The sequence below is a fragment of the Neodiprion pinetum genome, chromosome 3 (assembly GCF_021155775.2).
Source record: "Neodiprion pinetum isolate iyNeoPine1 chromosome 3, iyNeoPine1.2, whole genome shotgun sequence".
In the NCBI taxonomy this organism is placed as follows: Eukaryota; Metazoa; Arthropoda; class Insecta; order Hymenoptera; family Diprionidae; genus Neodiprion; species Neodiprion pinetum.
Window position 1 is genome coordinate 4,959,960 of NC_060234.1, and position 21,663 is coordinate 4,981,622.

General features: G+C 41.5%; 1 protein-coding gene across 1 annotated transcript; it reads left to right on the plus strand.

The window, feature by feature from the left end:
- Nucleotides 1-15,053: 15,053 nt before the first annotated feature.
- LOC124215654 (meiosis-specific nuclear structural protein 1) lies at nt 15,054-16,853 on the plus strand. Its single transcript, XM_046619302.1, has 3 exons — nt 15,054-15,327; nt 15,615-16,508; nt 16,600-16,853. The coding sequence occupies exons 1-3, from the start codon at nt 15,054-15,056 to the stop codon at nt 16,851-16,853; spliced, it is 1,422 nt and encodes a 473-aa protein (XP_046475258.1).
- Nucleotides 16,854-21,663: the final 4,810 nt, after the last annotated feature.

Sequence of the window (21,663 nt, forward strand, 5' to 3'; positions counted from 1 at the left end):
CCCGACACCGAAACGTTTGAAGGGAGGGTCACGTACCTGCATGCTTGTATGAATTAACAAAAAAAAAATAAAAAATAAAAATCCGCGAAAAAAAATATAGGGGAGAACCCCCTTTTTTACCCCGAGTGTTTCTTACCGTATCTTCTTATACTTCCTTCCCTTCCAAATTTGTTTTTCGCCCAAGGATGGTAGGCGGCTTGTTTATTTATAAGATACAGCTTTCTTATTCACCCCCGAAAAATTACCTTATATATATATATATATATGTGTGTATGTGTACACGTCAACTTTGATGGAAGTCGTTTTTTTTCGTACTAAATTTTAAACCTAATTCTGTCTCGATCCATTTGTTCGAATATGTACTTTTGAGCAAAAATTACCGGGCAAGAGTTTCATTCAACTTTTGAATTATAATCATATTCGTTTTCATGTTTTTTTCGTGGCTAAATAAGCTTCTTTGGAGAGTTGAGTACTTTGAGAAAATAATTTTCTGCGACATACGCTTTCTACTGGTTTCTACATCGGTTTAAGGAGGCATAAGTTTCTTCGAGCGGGAGCTCAAGCTCGTTTGAGAGTATAACTAGTCGAGCAGGCTTTGAATCCTGGTCTTTGTTTCTCTCCAATTTGGTTAGGATTTTGCCGGTTAAACGACTTTGTGGCTACGCTGTGTTGTCGGAAATTATAATTGTATCCGTTTGATCAAGTTTCGAGTAAACCTTGTCGCATATTTAATATGGTTGAGGATCTCTTACATAAATTATATACATCTCAAGTATTGAAGAACTTCGTCGACAAATGTGATGCGAATGTGAATTTCAGCTCGAATTAATAAGTGACGTTGAAAACCTTCGGACTGTAATAATTTCTGCCCGAATACGGGTGAAAAATTCAGAGATAAAATCGGATTATTCGTGTACATGAAATTTTCGGATTTAAGCTGATTGAAAAAATTTGAAACGCGGTCATCGCATTCACGTATGATGAATGCATATACCGGTTGTTTCCAAGTAAACGCCGCGGTATGCTGGGTTGCCTATCACCGAGGGGAACAAATATCGGTAAAACAGATCTACCGAGCAATGCCGAGAAGAATGAATTTGTCGTTTTCATTTTTTGTTCAATTATTGTTATTACGCGATCGTAATAGACGTATTCTTGACCCAAGAACGTCGGAAAAACTTCGGGAATTTTTTTTCCTCAACCAAGAAGAAATAAAGAGCTAAGCTGTTGCTTATAATGATAGTAACAAACCCTAAAAATTTTGAAATTTCATAATTATCGTTCCCTTACACGTATAAGCTTAATAAAAGTGATGATATTAAGCTTGTATATTAAAAAAAACGAAAATCTATTGTGAAATTAGGATAAAATTTTAAAATTATCAGGGTTTGTTCCTGTCATTATAAGAATCAACTTTGCCAAATCGGTTCCTTAATTTATACCAAAGTCGTACAAAACGAAATGACTGGTTATAAAAATCACACATATTTTGCATTTAAAACTTTCGGAGCTTAGAGGCACGTTTTTCAATTCACGTAGAGGCTTGAAACTTTGAACATTTGTTTTTTTTTTTTTTTTTATCCATTATTTGGAACAGATTTGGGAGGCGTCCCAATGCAAATTCTTCCAACCCTCAAATAAGGATCACCCGGCTGTACATGTATGAACTAGAAATGTACGCGTGTGTGTTCGCCCGATGCCGAGATGTTTGCTTTTGGAGATGAAATTTATTGTTATTCCGGAATCTTGGAGCAGGAGGAGAGTGAAAGGTTTTTTGTGTCGAAGAAGCGGAAGCAGCCAATAAGTTGCCGCTGATGCTACACGTATTATGTGCGTGTATGCCTGCACCCTAATTTGAAAAATCGTTGATCCAAAAGTGTGTAAAGCTATGCCCACGCCAAAAAATTCTGTGCATTTCATGGTATTTTATGGTACAACAAAATGTACAGGAATCGTTTCGAAATTCGAGCTTAGGTTAAGTGAGTTAATTATTCATTTTTATTTTGCTGAAACGAAACAATAGTTATCTTGATTCGATTGATTCTCGATTCAACGATAAAAAAAAAAAAAAAAAAAAAATACCGTGTTAAAAAACTTTGGTTTAGGCAACCGAAATTTCGCATTGACTCAGGCAACCCGCATCTCGCCCTGTTATAAAAATCAGATCCGTTCAATTTGTCCGAACAGATCGCATAGTATCAGAGAAAATCGAGTGCAATATTTAGCCGTTAATTTTTATTCAAGATCAAGAAAAAGAAAAAAATATAGTCGACATTTTTCAAAAAACTCGTAGGGTGAGTTTTGGATTGCCTGATTGCCTGGTGATTTTCCTAATTTTTTGCTTTTTATTACCTTCGCTCTTTTCCTTTTACAGTGAATGGTATTCAGTTTCCGCTATACATGTTAAATTCTAGGAGACAAACTCGTTCCTTTTATTATTCCTTGCTTTTTCTCTTCGACTTTTATGGTGATACGATTGTGTGACTTGCCTTTTACGGCATCCGGACTGCCGCAAAAATTTTCTCAATTTTGTGAACCTCGTATAGCCGGACCCAGTCAGCGCGGATCGTTTCGTATTTTCATCCATACATTTTCTTTTTCTTTTCAAACTTCTCGGCCCGTCGGCAATTCCCATCCGCCGCTTTCGAAAATTCAATTTGCGATACCCGATCGATCGAAAACTAGGTTTTCTAGTTTTGCCGTTTTTTTTTTTTTTTTCTCCGTTTCGTAATATACATGTGTTCAGTGAATTCCGTCAGCCTCTGCTTATCTGATAGTTTATTGAATTATTCACCGGATCCGGTGAAACGCGGGATGATGACGAGTGGCTTTGAAAATTGATTATATACCCGAATCTGATATAGAGAAACGTTATACTCACGTTACACTGTGATGTTGACCCGATTCGACGATGATGTCGTTAATTATTGGAAGTTACCTTCATCAATCATTTACCCGGTCACTGCTATGAGGTTTCAAAGTTTTCCGCACCGCGTGGTCACGTGTCCTTCTTAATTTCAAAGGTTCCGTAATTCACTGATATTAATCGGCTGGGACTAACCAAAAAAAAAAAAAAATCCCAAAATTCCAAAGATACTATTTTTTTGAGGAAATGTAATTTCGGTAAGAAAGTGATGACGAGTTTTTTTCAAGAAATTATTTTTCAGCCGATAAGGCTGCTTATTTAAACGACCGACAAATTATTCGTACCGATTGATATTAAGTTTGCGAAATCTGTGTGAAAGTGAAAAATGTGGTAAAAATCCTTTGAAATGGTTGCGAAATAAGATCTCGATGCCATCGATCCTCTGGAATATCTTGAGCCCAACCGTATTTCATTTCCGTGTCTTTACAGAACGTGGGATTTAATGCTCGAATAATGTCTTCGGGAAATTAATGTTCAATCGTAAAAACTAAGGCAACGAGCCGGCACCCAACGTAATAACTGATCCTCTCCTTTCCTCTCTTCCTCTCTATTCTGAGAGAATTTAATTACTCACTGTTAAATTCAATCGCTCTTTGGATTGATAGCATCGATGCGGCTGGTATATTGGCCCAGCCAGTAAAACCACTTCCATACGGAATCCATACTCAAGGCATAACTTTACTGTACTATCAAATTAATTAAGCATCGCCCGATTCTTCGTACAAGGAACGTATATAATTGTCCATGTGCAACATCATTCGAAGATCCTTTTATAGTTACGAGAAACATATTCGTTTTTTTTTTCAACTTCTCCTTGGAACTCGATACTCCGGGTTTCATCTTATTGTTAACCAGAATTTATATTATATCTTGTATGAATCATTTCAATGACGTATGCGAATTGATTCGTCATTATTATCCGGTTCATTTTCCTTATTTTTATGTTATGCAACTCAGGCTTTAACTGTTATTTGTACATCATTCAAAGACGAATCCTGCAATAGTAGCTAAAAATCTGAACCTCAAACCAGACGTGATCAGAACTCATTGATTTTAGTGAAATACGTCGTTACGTCTGACTTTTGGGCTTCTCGGTATCTAGGGAGTATTCCAATGATTAAACACTTCTATTCGTTAAACAACTAAAAATGTTACAATGTAAACTATCTGATCATCGATTAGAAATGTCTAACTGATTCTTTAAGTTTTTTAAAACTTTAGCAGTAAGAAAGAAAGAAAAATAAAAAAAAAAAAAGACACACGACTGGTGCAGGTTTAAAAATGACTTTGGCTATTTGTGATAAAATTTGGTTAACCATTTGAAAATCCTTCGAAAACCCGTTGAAATGTTTCGAAATTATGGAAACGACTGTTTCTTCGTAATACTGAATCATGTTACAATTCGCAATATATTTTTAAAACAAGGGTGTCCTCTTAGCGAAGTTGCTGACCTGACCCAACAGCAGGTAACAAATTGAGATGTACGAGGTGACGGCTAATCGAGTCCCGCGATCAATTAGGCCCACGTCGCATTTTGGCGCAGGAAGTCCGGGCCGAGAATAGCTTTGAACTTTTTCTTTCCCGTGATCCTTTTCTCTCTCTCTCTCTCTCGAGAGAGAGAGAGGGGGGCGATCCCCCTTCTTCATCGCTCTTTCTCTCTCTTCGTTTCCGCTGTTTTCGCCCGCGAGAGATCAAGAAATGTCTTTTCACGGGTGATATATCGCCACGATTCTTGGATATCGTCTCCCAGGACCTCTGCGGGACATCGGTTCTAGCCATTGTCTCGAGGCGCGAGTGGTAGACGCTACTTGGATCGGATCGCGTTGCATCTACTGTTACTGATTGATACGTCTTCGTCCAGACCCCACTCTGTGTTCATGGAAGACCATCGGAGACCGTAAAGGTCACGGAGGTTTCCGCGAATCTCTGACTCTTCTTCCAGGATTACCCACGGAACCGTAATTCAAGTACGCCTTTTTTTTATTTTACCCCCGCTCACTTTTCAGGGTCAAGAATTTTGAATCGATGATTTTTGATTGACGAGAATTTTCATGCTAACGAATCAAATTTTCATTGCGTATACTGTATATTTTTACGAAAACTTGAACGAACGTTATGATTATTTTTTAATATATTTCAAGTGCTTAAGACGCGTTTTCTCATTTTTTTTTTCAATTCTTGAACGATGAATAATACGAAAATTTCACTGACTAACTTGTAAGAGGTGAGAAATAAAATCAATGGATTAATGATTATACGGACGAATTTTAATAGAGATTATTTTCGAAGTATTTTTGGATAATCGGGACGGAAAAAATACAACTCGAAGCGCTGTTGTTGAAGTGTGTGTATGTGTGTGGGTTAAAACTGCGAAAGTTTCATGAACCGACTGGAATTTCGCACAGCATTATACATGTCAGTTTTTTCATTGGTTGCATTTTTTTCTGTCTCTATTCAATTCTTTATACCGTAAATCGTATTGTTCGTTCAATTATTTTAATCAGGGTTCATTTTCTTTGCTAATTGAATTTTCTACAAACGATTCGATTTCCAATTTTTGATGATGTAGATAATTTTTTTTTTTTTTGTTTACAAAAAGTATGGTAGTTTATCAAATACAATATCTATAATAATTTTGCGCACGTCAGTAGGTACGTATGATCAACTGCAGAGAAGCCAAAGGAAAAAAAAAAAAATAATATTTAGAAGGATACGAATTCAAATTTCATTCACGAACAAAATAAACTGTGGTTTATCAAGAGTTTGGATAAATGTTACTTATTTAGCATGAAAATGAAATTTTTTCAATATAACATCTTTAATCTATTTCACCTAAAATGCGGGATTTGACAATTTTTAATAAAATTATGGTTTCAATCAAAGTCGACTTCATTGATTTCGGTTACTGTAACATTCAAAGTCTCGTTTAATAATTCGTTCCATTTGACCGAACCTCGAAAAGTCCTCAAAGCTCTACTGTAAACTGTAAATGAAACGAACTAAAGTCCCCCATCACAGGTGCGTAAAGCGACTACGTTTACCTGCACAAGGGCCATTCCAGTAAATAAATACCAGAAACGAGAGAGTAAAAGAGAAGGAGAAAAAAAAAAAAAAAAAAAACGGGAAACGAAAACTGAGCCTCCGGTGAGCGTTAGGGGCACGAAATCCTTTCATTTGCTTTGAGCACCCGATGCAGCCTGAACTCGAATTAAAACTGAACAGCGTCACGGCGTGTTGAACTTTATAATAGTACCTGGTGAGGTGAATGCATGCTGGTATCCGACTGCATTCGGGTAAAAACAACCGGATCAATGTTTGCTCGTTTTTTCTTTCTCTCACTCTCCTTCTCTCTCTCTCTCTCTCTCTCTCCCTGTTCTTTTGACGGGGGAGAAAATACGTTTCTCTCTCTATATATATATATATTTTTTTTTCTCCCTCTGTTTGTCCAAAAAGCGCCGATTTTAGGTAGTTGTTTTTTTTTTTTTTTTTTGTTCTGTTAATCTCGTTTTTTCGTTTTTTATTTAACGACAAGCCGACGTACGACGGCAGAGAATTACGGGGTGAAAATCTGTACCGCTGCGATTGGATCCTGATTGACGCTTATTGACTCCGTGATATGTAAAACCTTCTTGTTTACAACTTGGGCCGAAAAAGAGTCGGTGTTCCGATTTAATTGGAACGAAACTCAATCCCTGCGAAACGCATTCACTATTTTGTATTTTGTGTTTGTACAATGCTTCGGGGCGTTGCAGCTGGTGCATCGTGTGGTGTCGATGTATCGAAAAAGGGATTTTTTTTTTTTTCATTTCAATACTTGAACAAACAAATGGAGAACACGGTGAATTGTAACGGAAAACAAATTTCACGCCACATCGAAACTCGGGTTTTTATTTTCATCGTCAATATTACGTACAACGAGGAAAAAATTTCACACCGCAAAACGCGAATCAAACATCGAAACTTGTGGTGATTTCGCTCGAGCGTCAAGCGTTGGCATTTATTTTTGGTAATATGAAACTTTATTTTCTGCTGTTTATTATAGCCTCTGGGTGACCAAATTTATCGTTGACATATCGCGAGTACAAATACCATGCGCGTTGTGTAAATCTTTGCAAATGAAAACGGAATGAGAAAATCTGTCAAGACGAAAAATAATATTCAAAAGTGATATCGAAGTTCAAATTCCTGAGGGTAAAATGTCTGACAGTTGCCTAAGACTGTCGGAAAGACCCAAGCGGAGTCAACGGGAATCTTCAAAAGTGCTGCTTAAATTACCTCGGAGAAATGGCTTGTTTTGGAAAAGCAGTTCTGCAATATCTTTCTCAGGGGTCGAAATGAATTCATTGCTCACTGGGTAAACGATGGATAGTCGACTTGGTCGATAGATAGTTTACGCATTGACATTAGAAGAGACATTTTTGATAAGGAATCGACCGGTCTGACTTCACGGATCGATCCATTTCAGGTGTGCCGAAATAAACACCCCTCGTTGCGGTAAATATCGATCGGTTGAACGTAACGTCGTTAAAAGAGGTGAAAACCCGGACGAAAACAAGGTCCGAGATAATATTGAGGGGAATTTTTCCGACGATGAGAAAAGGAGCGTCGTCACTGCGATCGAGAGACTAAAAAGAGTGCGGATAGAACGCCTGGTTAATCTGCAAAAGATTAACTCGTCTTTTAAAAATACCATCAACATCATTCGTGACTTGAAACGAGCCTCGTTGGAAAAGCAAATGTGACTGCCACGGTGCTTGTTGTTATTAATTATTAAACTGCGCAAGGAAAGAGTTTGTTACACGTTTTTGCCTCTTGTTTACGTCTCATAGATCCATCAGGAAAAATCTTTATGGTTCGAAAGCTGGGAGGTTGAGGATCGCATCGAAAAGCCATTAACTCTGTATCCAATGGACCCCCCTGTCAAAGTGCATATAAATCTGCATCAGGCTGTATGCCGTCGGTGGCAAACCGCATTCCACGTCATTGTAGTGGAATAGTTAGTCATACACGGAGCATAGTGCGGGTGTAAATCGAACGGCTAGGCTGGAGGAGATTAGTTCTGAACTAACATTGCGACGGAGAAAGAGGGTGCAGCTCCAGGTTTGGCTTTGATATTGTGTTTCTGATACATCCGAGTATCTGCCGCCGGGAGCTCCGCGCGAGATAATCGTGTACAGATTGCTTTGATCTCGTGCAGGTGTATGTTCGCTGATGTTGTTCATCGAGATCCAAAATTAATAGGCACCCCCGTACGCCCTCGGCTGACGCAGATGCTGGCGAGCTCTGATCCGGTACATCGCATTGGTACCTGCACTAAATGCGCTGCATATCCTTTCCACTCTTCGCCTCCTCCAAGCGTGCAAATAGCATATCTAGCCATGCAAGCGAATAGTTGTTGTTTGTACTGCAAGCTCGTATAATGCAAATGTTATTCTAATCACGCGGTGCAGTCGTCTCTTCTCGTGTTTGCTCGTGAGATATTTGTACAAGCAAGCGACGATGACTGCCAAAATCGCGCGAGAATGTTGGAGGATCGCTACCATATTTTGTTCCTTGTCCGAAATTTCCTTTGAATACTGCATCGGTTTACTCGAGGACAAGAGGAAGTGCTCAAGCTCCTCCTTCTTTGCTTTGTTACTCTCCCTGTCTTTCGCCTTCTCAACTTTCATAAATGGACGTCTGTTACACCCGGAGTTCTGAGAACGATGGGGTGATGCAGGGTGGCCGCCATATCTACACCCCCAGCGAGCCACTCCATGAGAGTGTAAGAAAAGGCCGGGCCCACCAGGGTCGAGTGAAACAAAACACTGTACATGTTTTTCTCCGACACTTTACTTCTTTACACATTTTACTATCGCTTTTTTGCAACCCTCTCCTCCTTCTATCCGACTTCAAGCTTCCCCGTTTTTCCTCTTTTCACCACTCAGCGCGGCTTTTTCTCCAGGGCAATGTATAAAAGATACGTAGGTTATAGATAAGACCCTGAAAATGCATGGGCTGGTGAAACTACCTACCATTTTACTACCCGACCCGGTGCTCAGGCCGAGGTGTCATTATACTCTTGGAATATCAAGAATGAGGTCAATCCGATATTCTCACGGGAACCAGACATTCCATTTCTTTACTCTGAAAAATACTTCACCGTTTTAATCTGAATCAGGTACAAGTGAGTCAATCACAGACGTCGGTGTTTTCACATTGGTAAAAGGCATGTGGATAATTGATACCAGTTGATATTATGGCAGACGAACAGTCGAGAAGCGTGTCTTCCATTGAAGTCATCGAGTGTCGTATTGGCTATCGCGACATACTTGAAATTCGATTGCCATGAACAGTTCGATCCCATATATAACCATTGTCATGGATGACGCGGTCCCTCTTTGAATTTGGAAACCAAGTGTAAGGTCTGATATTGTGCGATATACGAAAAATGAAAATGTAATGAGTGAGGATTGGAAGAGAGGTGCTTACGTTATACGCGCAACTGCATGCCAGGAGATTTATGATAGCTCTTGGTCATGGCGGGGAAACCTAAGCCGGGAGCGGCGGCGGCGGTGGTGGTTATACAGTGTTGGTATGGTGGGCTGTTATTTACTACGTGTTCTATAACCACATTTTCACCGTTATACGTGGATGCAGAGAGAGAGAGAGAGAGAGAGAGAGAGAGAGAGAGGAAAGTGAGGGAAGGTTGAGGGTCTCACCATTCAGCTAGCTCTTCTCACTTCCGCGTATCTGCGAAAGTGCGTATTCCGAGGTGAGGGTACGATACGTGTGTGAGTGGGTGTGTGTTCTGTTAGTCTGCGTTCGCCTGTGCGTACGGCAGCATGTGTCAGGGAGCGGGAATAGGAGAGAATCTTGTTATCCTGCGTTGGTCCCGCTGCTCGGCAAGATCTATGGGAAAGTCTCCTCGCGGAGAGAGTTCCATTATATATGAGATAAACAGTGCGAGAGGTCGGGGTACATAGCTTGGCTCTTCTCCTTTAGTCCGGTTCTTCTTCTCCTTCATCTTCTTCTTCTTCTTCTTCTTCTTCTTCTTCTTCTTCTTCTTCTTCTTCTCCTTCATCTTCTTCTTCTTCTCCTTCATCTTCTTCTTCTTCTTCCTTCCGCGTTTGATTTATGGGTGAATTTTCCCCCGTCTGATCCCTTGATATCCTGTTTTATTTTACTCCGATTACCTATGATCCAGTAGTTTGATGTTATAGGCACTTCGCATGAACGCGTCCTCCTTCGGTACTTGAGGTTCAGTGCAGGAGGAATCGGAACTGTCCGATACAACTTCTTTCGGGAAGTAGAAAATTCGAATATGGCAATGATGAACACATTGATCTCGAATCGAATTCGCGATGTTAACAATCAAATGCGGTGAGAAATTACTTTGCGCATTCGTTCCGTGTCTTTGATTATACATATGTGAAAATTCTGCAGTCACGTCATCACCAATATCGCTACGGACCACCATGAGCTGGTGAATGGCTGGTAATAAAGCAAAACAGATTGCACTGCAAAGCGTGATTTCCCGTTGGTGGAATTTAAGGTTGGGTGATAATTCATTACTCGGTGAACCGATATGGGCAGCATTGAAATGGTAAAACTGCGGCGCAGTTATTGGACGCACCAAACTCAATGAATCTCTCGAATATCGTGCATTCATTACTGATCTGACATTCGAAAATTCACGTTCCAAATCAGGCCTGTTGTTCTAATCACTTCCTGGCCTGATCGTTTACGGAGTCCGTTGCCTTACATAATGTATAACGCGGGTTTACCCTAATGTTGAAATTCCGGTCACGGAACCGTCGGTGAGAGCGGAAAAATGAGGGAAAGGAGCATCTTGGGTTTAAAAAACGAAAGAGGAAGCTACCGGGCGGTGCATGGCGCTGGGGAGAAAATGACCTTGTCTTAAGTCCGGGTCGCTTAGGGATCACCGGGATGTCGTTTCTCGAAGTCTCCTCATGCCTCAGACAAAGTTGGTGCACCTAACCTGGGTGCCTATCCACCTGCCAACCACTATGGTGCTCTGAATTTTCGTCCGGGACAATGGTGCGAAAGCCTGCAGGAGGGATAGGGATAGAGAGAGAGAGAGAAAGAGAGAGAGAGAGAGGGAGAGAGAGAGAGAGCGCCTTGCCGCGGGATCACTGGGAAATCAATAGCTCTGACGTGACTAGCAGACGAGAGGTGTGCCCGACGTGTCCGTCAGTAAGACCATCCACTACCAGCACCAACCCTCCAGATATCCAAACAGTTTTACCCCTCCGCTTACCTCCGCTTCACCGTCTTTTACACGACTAAATCTAGCTTCTCTGCCGACCAGCTATCAGCGGAAAAGCGTGTTAGCCAGGAGTTCCTTACGGTTCGATGCACAAGAAAATGTGACAGAAAGTTATTCTTTGCGCAAATGTGCTGTTTCCGCTATGCCAGGTATTCCAAAGTAAAGTACCTATTATTCCAAATTTCGTAAATTTTATTGATGATGAAATTTGAGCTGAAGCTAGTTTTCCTAAAGTTGAACGGACCTTGTGTCGCTTAGCTATGGATAATATTGAAATTAGCATTTTTTCTCTCTTACATTTCTTCTTTCTGGATTCTTCTTTGTTACTCCAAGGTGTGATCTCTGCGGGTCTTAATAAACCGCTTGGGATTGAGTTTAATTAAATTCTAAAGATCTTAAAGTGCCGGGGACTGGGCCGCTGCAGAGGTACTCTTACTTGAAAATTAAAAGTCTCCACTCTCCCCACCCTGTACCACTGTGTAATTATACACTGAAGATGGAATCGGAGTATATTACTTTTTCCCTAACCTCTATCTATTAATCTTATCTCGAACAAACCGCTCTTATGAGCGATCATATAGTAGCTCAAACGCATCGTTCAAGTATAAACAACAACAAGTTCATGTTCTTATTCTATCACCAATCATAGAGAACCTCACAGGCATTCGTTACTGTTTTCGTTTGTAAGGGTAAACACGAATGGTACACACACATATATATAGAGAGCTAGGAGGTGAGGCTTAGGCAAGGACGTGGTCGACTAAATGACAACAACTTCGTGAAAAGCCAAGTCTTTGATTTGATTCTACGCATTCGAATGTAAAAACAATTACTCTCCTTTGTATATTTTGACATATCGGACATTTTGGGAGCTTAACTACAGTTCACAAGTATTCGTCGATTTGTCTATCGAGCGAATGGATGTACGAAAGTAATTATCGAAATGATAAAAAAACATAGAAGTCTTGATACGAAACATCACTAATAAAGTTGATGTGAAATAAATAGACAACGATCTAAACGGTAGATTAATTATGTTTCATGTCTTATTTGCCATTCCTTTGTAAAATAAATAAGATAATCACAGGTTCATCCCGGCGGGCTGCAATCATGTTTCCAGTAACGATAACATCGTATATAATCTGAAATCGATCCCCGCACAATAATTCAACATCGTGCATAATACAGACTTGTAAGCCCCTGCAAGAGGAAGAGCTTGCGGCCGCCTTGTGACGTCCCCGAGTAAGTTGGTTACGTTATAAACTCGTGAAAGCGTCGGAGTGAAGGGGGGCTGTTCTACTCGTACCTCGAAGGTGAACCTGACGTCGGTCGGGTTCACCCTCGTCAAGATGAAGAACCGAGCTGGCAACCTGTCGCACGGCCACGTTGTCCTGCGCGTCTGACCGTCACTACGGCACACCCGAAAACACGGCTCACTTTGTATGTACACCCATTATATCTATATTGGCGAGGGGTTGATTCCTACGGACAAAAGGGTGGTCCGCTCTCGGACTTCCGAGGTCAAAAACGACGCGATCAACCGACGCGAAAACATGTGTCCGATCAGCTGTATTATACGAGGACGCGATTTCATTTGACGATGGGTTCCTTCTCTCGCTATGGACGAATGAATTCTTATCCACTGGGGAGGAAGTTTTTGGTGTTGGAACACAATGAAAATTCCAAGGAAATTGCACGCGATGTTGGAGAGATGTTGTGCGAAATACTTTGTCGATCTCTTGATGTTACGCCGTAATGGGGTTACATGGGTTTCCAAGGTTAAAGAAAAGGATATTTGCTCTGATATAAAAAACAAAAATATATAATCAATCAATTATTTCATTCAAGCTTAAGGAAAAAAAAGAAGAACAATATTCAAACGATAGTTCATATAATTTACATCTCAACATTTTGAAAATACAGCCACACAGAACCGGTTGTCGGTGATTCCATAAATATTTATCGCGGTGGACGTGATAACTCACGCTAGCTTTATCTGAAATCAGGAAACTAAATATTTTTCTTTAGTAGGTGAGTACAGCTTGTACTTGAACGAAGGATTGAAAAAAAAAAAAAAATTGAAATTTTAATTTTTCGCTAAATTTTATGCAAATGACTACAATTTTTGGTAAAATCCAAACCATGTATATTCTCTTGTAAAATAAATTGTGAACGAAGAAAGAAAAAAAAATCTTCTTTCGAGTACTAGTTAATCCTATTTAGAAGAAGTGTGCACAATTTCAATAAAATCGATGCATTAGTTTCTGAGAAATCGTGTCCACCGACTTCGAAAATATGGTTTCACAAAAAGAACGGTATACGGTCGAGCCTAAAAATAGAAATTTCTAAAGGCTCTCTCTCCTAAACTTTTACTCAAATTGATTTGAAACTCTGGGAAAATGTTCTTAACATGTTGTACTATCGTAGAAAAATTTTTTTTTTATTTATCGATTTTTTTACATTTCCAAACCCTTATAACTATTTGTCTTTTTAGTTTTTTTTTTTAATGTGGGGCGATATTTCGATGCGAGTGTTCAACAATTTTACGTTGACCAGCAACTATTATTCGCAATTCTTGGATCGAGACGATCATTTATCGAGATATTGTCTGACACGCTATACGTGGATCAAATTTGAAGTTGTGTTCGATATTGCATCTATTCGGTATCACAAATACGCAAGATATATAATAATAGCCAGCTGAAACGGGGGAGAGTCTCGATTCCCGGCTAGCCGCTGCTATTGATAACCAGAGGGAGTCCGCCACCCTTTTTCGTCTTTATTTCATCCTCCCTCTTTCCCTATTTCTGTATTTCTGCCCTCTTTCCATCGTACTTCATCAACGCAACGTGGTATAGACTTGGAGCAGAAGCCAGAACAATATTCACAAATACGTGTACCCTCTCACAAATTCCCGAATCGTTCTTTCGTTTCTACTTTACTCGGTTCGTTCAATTGGTTGAGAATTTATTTGAAAAAAGCCAGGCTTGATCGAGACCGATAAAAATATGCCTGCAGAGTAGCAGATAAAAATGTGTATCGTAATCCGAGAGAATGCTTTTTGAATAATTCAGTCTCTGCCTGTAGTGCAGCAACGAGATCATAACGCCGGTGTTAAATTGCGCCGCCGTTACACTGGATGCACGTTTTTGCGAATAGCTTTGCCAATTTTTCCTTCACTTGTTTTTATCGACATTATATCGACCGATTCGCCGTTAAATCCGGCCACGAATGAGCTGCGAGAGTGCGAGCAGAATAAGACTTATGGCTTAATAAGGGCTGCGAGGATATTGCCGACCGTAAGGCGGTGAGTAAATCTCCCTTCAGGGTGACGGAGAACGATACATCAAACGTCCATTAAACCGAGTTGCCAATTTACTTGGCTAGCCTGAATCCCGGTTGTATAAAACACCTTGGTTATATCTTCGACTAATTGTTATCCCGGTGAAAAAAATTCCCCGCGATTCTGAAAACACGAGGAAAGGTCATTTTGACGTGCCTGTTTATATCTGATTTACGGTGAAAGCAGCTGCACACTTTATGAGGAATCTTTCGAGATTCTTTCGGTGACGCATGAAGGCTATCGTCAAAGAATGTGAAGAATTTTCGCGTTTTTTGTTCTCAATGATAGATACGATCGGTTCTTTGCGAAAAAATTGAAGCAAATGATGGATTCACGGATGGGTTAGAGTTCATCTCGCGTCAGGTATCAGAGGTGATGTGGAAATTGCTTTTAGGTTATTTAGAAGCAATCTGACATCGTTGCGAATATCAGAAACGAATTTCCCCGTTGTCTAATGAAACTAAAATCATAACCATTGATTATCAGAGTACGTTTGAGATCGCCCAAAATTAAACATGGACAAAGCGCTGAAAGCGAAAGAAAAGGCAGATGCAGCGCAGAAGGAAGTCGATGAGATAAATCAAAGGAATTTCCAAGCGATGATAGAACAATGTCGTGTCAATATTGGGAAAAAGGGTGAACAGATGGACTTTATGAGTCGTCTTCACAGGGAGCGTAACGAGGCCATCCTCGAGGAGAAACTTCTCCGGGCTCAGGAGGCTGCCGAAATTCTTCCAAAAGAGGTTGAGGAGAGGCAGATACGCGCCGAGGAGTTAGTCAGACTGAGAAGTAAGAATCGTTCATACATAGTTTTGTTTAACCGGCAGAGTCCTGCCGTGCATTAAAACAGTGCGGTACCTTTACAAAGTTGATCGTCCGTTTCATCCGAATAAAGATTGACAGGAGTTCGTTTTAAACAAGTGACGCCGGCTTGCGTCGGCCATAGAAGGCTCGTTATCCAAAGAGAGCGTCTCGTACACATTCCTATATGTGTCTAACTTGTCCATCGGACCTTAGTTATTTTAAATTCAGGTGATAACAATAGGGAGTTAAAAATGTACGTTCCATTTTAACAGACGACGAAATTCGGGCGCTAAAGCATCGCCAGGTGATCCGGGACCAGAATATCGAGTTGAAGGAACTCGAATCGCAGTTGAAATCATCTTACGCAGCGAAGTCGGCTCAAGTCCAATTGCGAGAACGCGAAGCGATTCGAGCCGATGAAAAGTATCGAGAATATCAGACATCCGTTATGAGGTCCCGATGGTACAACGACGACGCGTTCGACCAGCACCTGGCTGCCGTTGAGCGCGATAAAAATATGAGGTATCGAAACGCGCTGCAGGATCAGCTCGTAGTGAACGAAACTATGCGGCGTCAGCGGACCGAGGAATGGCACAGAGAGCGTAAAATCGTCGAGCAGATAAGCGAGGTCCTTCGGAACGAGGACGTGAATACCGCATCGGAGAAGAAGGAGAAAACCGCGAGGATCCAGGCAGAGAGGGAGGCCTTTTTTCGAGCGATGAAAACGTGGAAGTCCAAGGAGCGGGAGGCACTGCTGGACGAGTTCAGTCGGCAGGCTAAAATCATAGCGAAAAAAGAGGCCGAGGAGAAGAATCGAGCCGTTGTCAAAGCTGGCAAGTCAGACGTTAGAGAGGAAATTATGGAACGGGCCGCCAGACGTATGTTGGATGATGAGACGAGGAGGAACGAGAAGGAGGATATTGTCAACGAGCTCTTTGACGAGGAGTGGAACAGCAAGGTTGCCATGGAGCTGAAGGATGCTGCGGCGAGAAAAGAGGCCGTCAAAAGAGAGCTGCTGGCTGACATGGAACGGCAAAAAGTACTAGTTTCCGAGAGCAGGGCGAAGTCTTTGGCCGTCGACGCAGCCTTCGGAAAGTACCTCGTCGAGCAGTCCGAGGCGGCGGATAAAAAGGAGAGTGAAAAATCGGACGAGCGTCGTCGAAGAGGTAGTGAAACACGGATGCAGGTCTGCCCGGAAGATGTATAAGAAACGTTTTACACCTGCTTCCCTGATTGTTCGATTATTTTTTGTCCAAGGTCTTCAATATGGCCGGGATTTGAAGACGGTGCGAGATGAGCAGCGAGCACTTCACGCCGAAGAGGTACTCCTCACGCAGGCGATACAGAGACAGGATGATCAGCGGGAAGTTGAACGTCTGAAGGAGGTATCTTTGGAGCGTTCGAAAATTTTGTACGAACACGCACCGAACTTGAAGGGATTCCTCAAGGCTGGAACTTTGCGAACGGAAGACCTGGAGTACATGAAAATGCAGCAGTGTAGCTCAAACTAGCAGTTTCGATTAGATAGGAAGACTCTCTTTCAGAATGTGTGGAATTTCTGGGTTTTTAAGAATTCAAAGGGCAACATTTTTTTCACACTACCTTTTCGTCGAGTTCTTTGGCCTGTTTTCTACCTCTGACACGTCAAACCGCCACCGTCGCTCCATTTTTCATTTCTTTCAAAGCGTCCGCAGCACCCACGTTTACTTACGTAAGGTGGAAACAGATCAATGATCTACTCGTATTATCCTTACTTCCGAGCTTCCATCACCGTTTCCAAAGGCGCGCATCAGCCATCGTCCCTTTCTTTCGTACCTAACCGAGCAGAATAGGGTAGCCTTGATGATGACCTCATGGTGTATTCGATTATCGGTCTATACCATCGGGGAAACACGGGCAAAGAAAGAGTTTCCGTTTATACGTTCATCCGGAAGAAGAGAAAGAAGAAGTTCCTCTCGGCGGGTGTTCAGATGAAATCTTGAAACGGTTCGGCAGCGTAATCAATCCAACCTATCGAGAATGTCCGTTTTCGAAAGCCTCGTTTCTTCCTTCCGCCAAACGTCTGCAGTGCAGCAGGCCCTATTTGTCTACTTTATCAGATCCACCGTATCCCTCTTATCGGTACAATGAATTCCGGTGGAGGATCGATGGATTCTCGGTAATGGCGCATTAGCTTCCTAAGTGCCCTGGAAATCACGGGTTCAATGCACGCTCCGGGAACTAGCGGCGTCAAGAGGTACCTCGCCAATTGTCGCGCATCACAGTAATGGATGGATGTTCGTACCTTGGCATGGTGTCGATCAGTTCTCATTATTCCCTCAACAGCTACTGCTCAGGAATATCCATCCGTCACTTGTAATTTCCGAAGACTTCGGATAAAAAATCTGCGACATGCTTTACCGTTCCGGCTTTTCGACGAGTCCATATTTTGCATTTTCATCCTCACCGTTGACCCGATATCGAGTCATTCGTCCGCAACCTGCGTCTGCAGTGGGAAAATCTATTGCTCTATTTGCGCAAACCTTTATCCTGACTCTATTCAGCGGTGTGCACTACGGATGTTCTAGTCGTCGACTCGAGGATTCTGTAAGACGGAGGTTTCGCGCTGTATGAGGTAGATATATTGGATGTGCACACCCGTGTACCTGTGTCTGGTAGGTAGGTAGGTAGGTAGGTAGGTAGGTACAACAGATATGTGAAACGTAATGTGCGCAGAGCTCGACTTGTATCGAGGGACCGGTGAGTTTATGGACTGATATAGTGCGACGGAACGTGGACGGGGTAGAATTGAAAGCGGCTTTCACGAGGTAAATAGAAACTGCTCCGTTCCTCGCATGCCTCTATATGCCGAGGATGAAAGAAGATAGGCGTTGCCAGGTTTTGGCGAGACAGCAATGTCCAGGGTCATATCAGGGGTGCGAACATTCTTGTCTTGAGACCACAGTGGAGGAATTTCACTCCTATCAGTTGCGGTATTGAGTGGATGACCCCGTTTCCTCGACACATGTGTGTATTATTTATACATATATAACGTAAGCCGCGAGGAAGAGATAAAGTGAATGATTGATCCATCCACCGCGTGATGAATGGCGAATGCCAATCCGAGTTCCATGTATCGGTGAGTGACGTGTTCGAGAATTCAAATATTGTACCCTGAGATCCTTACGTTTCATCCACTTTCCACTTATATTGCAAGTCTCCAAAGACTTTTGCAGTGCTTCAAAAGCTTTCGGCGTTGACAATTGAACGTGTGTTTTGACGGTGGAACGGAATAAATGAAGAGATATGTTTCTCGACATCGATTGTGACGAAGTGGGAAAATCTTGGAAATTAAGGACATGAGACGAGAATTTAACTGTTGACATTTTGGACAGCGTGGGGGCCTTTCTTAGAACGAACATATTTTTACTTTTCATGACCTTTGGTTATGTAAGAAAGGTGTTGGTTTTGGTTGAAAATCACTTTTTCTAATTTCAACAAATTCTCTACGTTTTCGAACCTCCGGTTTTCGAAAATAGAACGAAATAAATATGAAATAAGACTAGGTACAGAATCGGAATCGGAATTGGAAATACGAAACGAAACAAATATTGGGAGTTAGCGGATTGTGAGATACGTTATCACTGTCCTTTTCAAACTAAACACTGTTCTTTTCAGTATCATCTAAGCTCGGTTTTTCTAATACTCTATTAAACGTTTTTTCACATTGCTCTTGACGCACAAGGGAAAAAACTTGAAATCGATAAAAGTTGAAAATTTATTTCTCAGTGTCTTTGCTCCGCACAAGTTGGATAAAAATCGGAAAGCCAATGGAGTTTCAGCTGTGGGGTGAAATCGGTACACAGGGCACAGCGGGTACCTCGCATATGTTATACACGCGTCTACGGATACCTGGGTGCCAACCACTCAGTCACTCCTTCTCTTTCTCTATCTCAGCTCTTTTGCGGTAAAAAGAAAGATCGAAGAGAAGCTTTCGAAAGGCTTGGAAGGCTGCCGCCGCGGAGGGAGAACTGGTCTATTGTTGCCAGCTTTCCACCCAATTATAGCGGGTGGTAAAGGGGGTGGTATACCTTCGGTACCGACACTCCTGGCGCTGGTGGTGCTGCTACTGCTCGGCCCATTACCCACGACAAAGTGGGAAACAGCCAGCTACCCGTGAGTCATGAATGCATTATACCGAATAAGTGCCAACCGCTTGAGTTATTATTGGGCAAAAGGGAAAGGTTGACGCGAATGAATAATGGCTCGGATAATGGGGATTGATTTTTGGTCAGGCTTTACCCTAACTCCTTTACGACCGTCAAAATCGATTTTCAAAATGAACGGAAAGTACGTCACATGGGTCGGAACTCCGATTGAACGAATGATCGAATGGTCAAAAAGGCCCAAATGTCTTACGAAAATTTTTGATAACTGAGCAGAACCGATTCAGTAATCGAACGATCAACTCTTCCCATAACTTCATATATTCTTCTCAGATATAAATTTTCTTAATATTGTTACAAAGGGTGAAATCATCCGTTTTACCCCCCTTTCTAATGATCCAGTAGTCATCATGGATAAAAATAAGTTTAACCTTCGATATGTCGTTAAGTGAATATTTTTTTTTCTTCACTCCGTGAACATTTTCTTCTTTGTTTAGCTTTGGAATTCAGTGTTGTTTGGGTTATATATTATTCGGCACATGGTTCACTTTCCTCCGGTACGACTGCACAGTGGTGGCAGCCAAGGGTGAGCCATTTGACTTCCCGGAAAGCAAATCTGGACACACTTCTATAGAATTACCAAACACCGTTACTCCGCAGGGTTTGCTCAGAGTGTCGCATGGCACCGTGGAATTTTCAATTATTTCAACTCCCCTCTTGCTCCCGTTTCCCCTCCTATTCTATCCGCTCCTCTCTTGTTCTACATTCGATAGCACTAGTCCGCGCGAGTACAATGTCACGGGACATTTTCCACGCGTCCCTCTTTGAATTTTAATACCGCCATTTCCGACTAAATTACTTTCATTTTGTACACAAGTTAGCGGATCGCTACTCAGCTCCGCCCCCACCCCTTACCCATCTCGCTTTATTCTATGGCACTTTGCCTGCTCCCTGCCAAATTGGATGGATTTTACAGGATCCGACAAGAAAAAAAAAAGCAAGAAGAAGAATACAATACAATACAAACATTTGACTATGATATTCGAAACAGTTTTTATTGTTCAAAAAATGATGGTCATACGTATTCATTTCCTGACTTTTTAATGGTAAATGGGTCTCAAATATCCATAGGAACTCTTTCAAAATGAGCTCTAACATTATAAATTTTTATTGAAATCTTTTCTTCAAAACCGAGGACTCTTCTTTGTTGCACAAACATCACAAGAACGAAAGATAATCTTCGACGTGAGAACGACATCTCACTCGCTGTTTCACCCAACTTACACGCAACGGGTTAATCTTATACTGTATGGTAATTAAATTGCTGCCTTAATCGAGTTGTACATTTTTTGTTGTTGTCGGTGTTGTTTCTATTACAAAATACGTGACCGCCACGCTCTTGTTTCTGTTTGTATCAATTTACCTTTGAACTTGCCCGTGCTCCGTAAAATCTGTGCGTTGTTCGCAAGCTACTAATTCGATTTTCCAGGGTACGGTAATATTCCCCTGTGTAAAGTCCGTGCTGCACGAGCTGGTTGCATAAATATGCAGATTGTGGGTCCTGCGCTGCGCGTCCGTCCCTCCCTCGCTGTATTGCGTATTCTATTCCGAGGATGTCTTTTATTTTATTTTATTTTTTTTATTTTTATTTTTTTTTTTTTGTTACTTTTTTATTTTTTTTATTCATGTCCTTTGTACCGTCCCTCTATATACCTGTCTGTAAAACATGGAGCAGTCCGTTGAGACGACGTTTGTTTATAGTACTAAGCCGGTGAGAGGGAGGACTATGTTTTATACTTTGTGCAGTTTTGTTGACAGTGCCAAGTATTTTAGCATGATTCATAACCCGGAAGAATTCAGGACGGTGGTAACAGCTCCCCATGGTATGGATATGTATGCACATACCCCCGTACGTACGTACATACATACATTCATACATACATATGGTACATACCTATGTAGATACCTTATACAGCCGATTCGCGAATGGGGTATGTGCTCTGCTCCTCATCGTGGCTCTCTGCCAGGGACTCCACAGAGTCGTTTACTTTGTCCGAAGGAGAGAAACAGAGAGAGAGAGAGATGGAAATGAGAAAACTAAAACGTGGGAATACAAGGAAAGCCCCAAATTGATAATGAAACAACAATGAATAGAGATTTTATGCCGTTGCAATTA

Bases quoted from the DNA above. Each gene is read 5' to 3' on its own strand.
- LOC124215654 (XM_046619302.1), top strand. From the start codon at position 15,054: ATGGACAAAGCGCTGAAAGCGAAAGAAAAGGCAGATGCAGCGCAGAAG. The intron at 15,328-15,614 runs GTAAGAATCGTT...CCATTTTAACAG, and splicing joins GGAGTTAGTCAGACTGAGAA to ACGACGAAATTCGGGCGCTA. The intron at 16,509-16,599 runs GTAGTGAAACAC...TTTTTGTCCAAG, and splicing joins GGACGAGCGTCGTCGAAGAG to GTCTTCAATATGGCCGGGAT.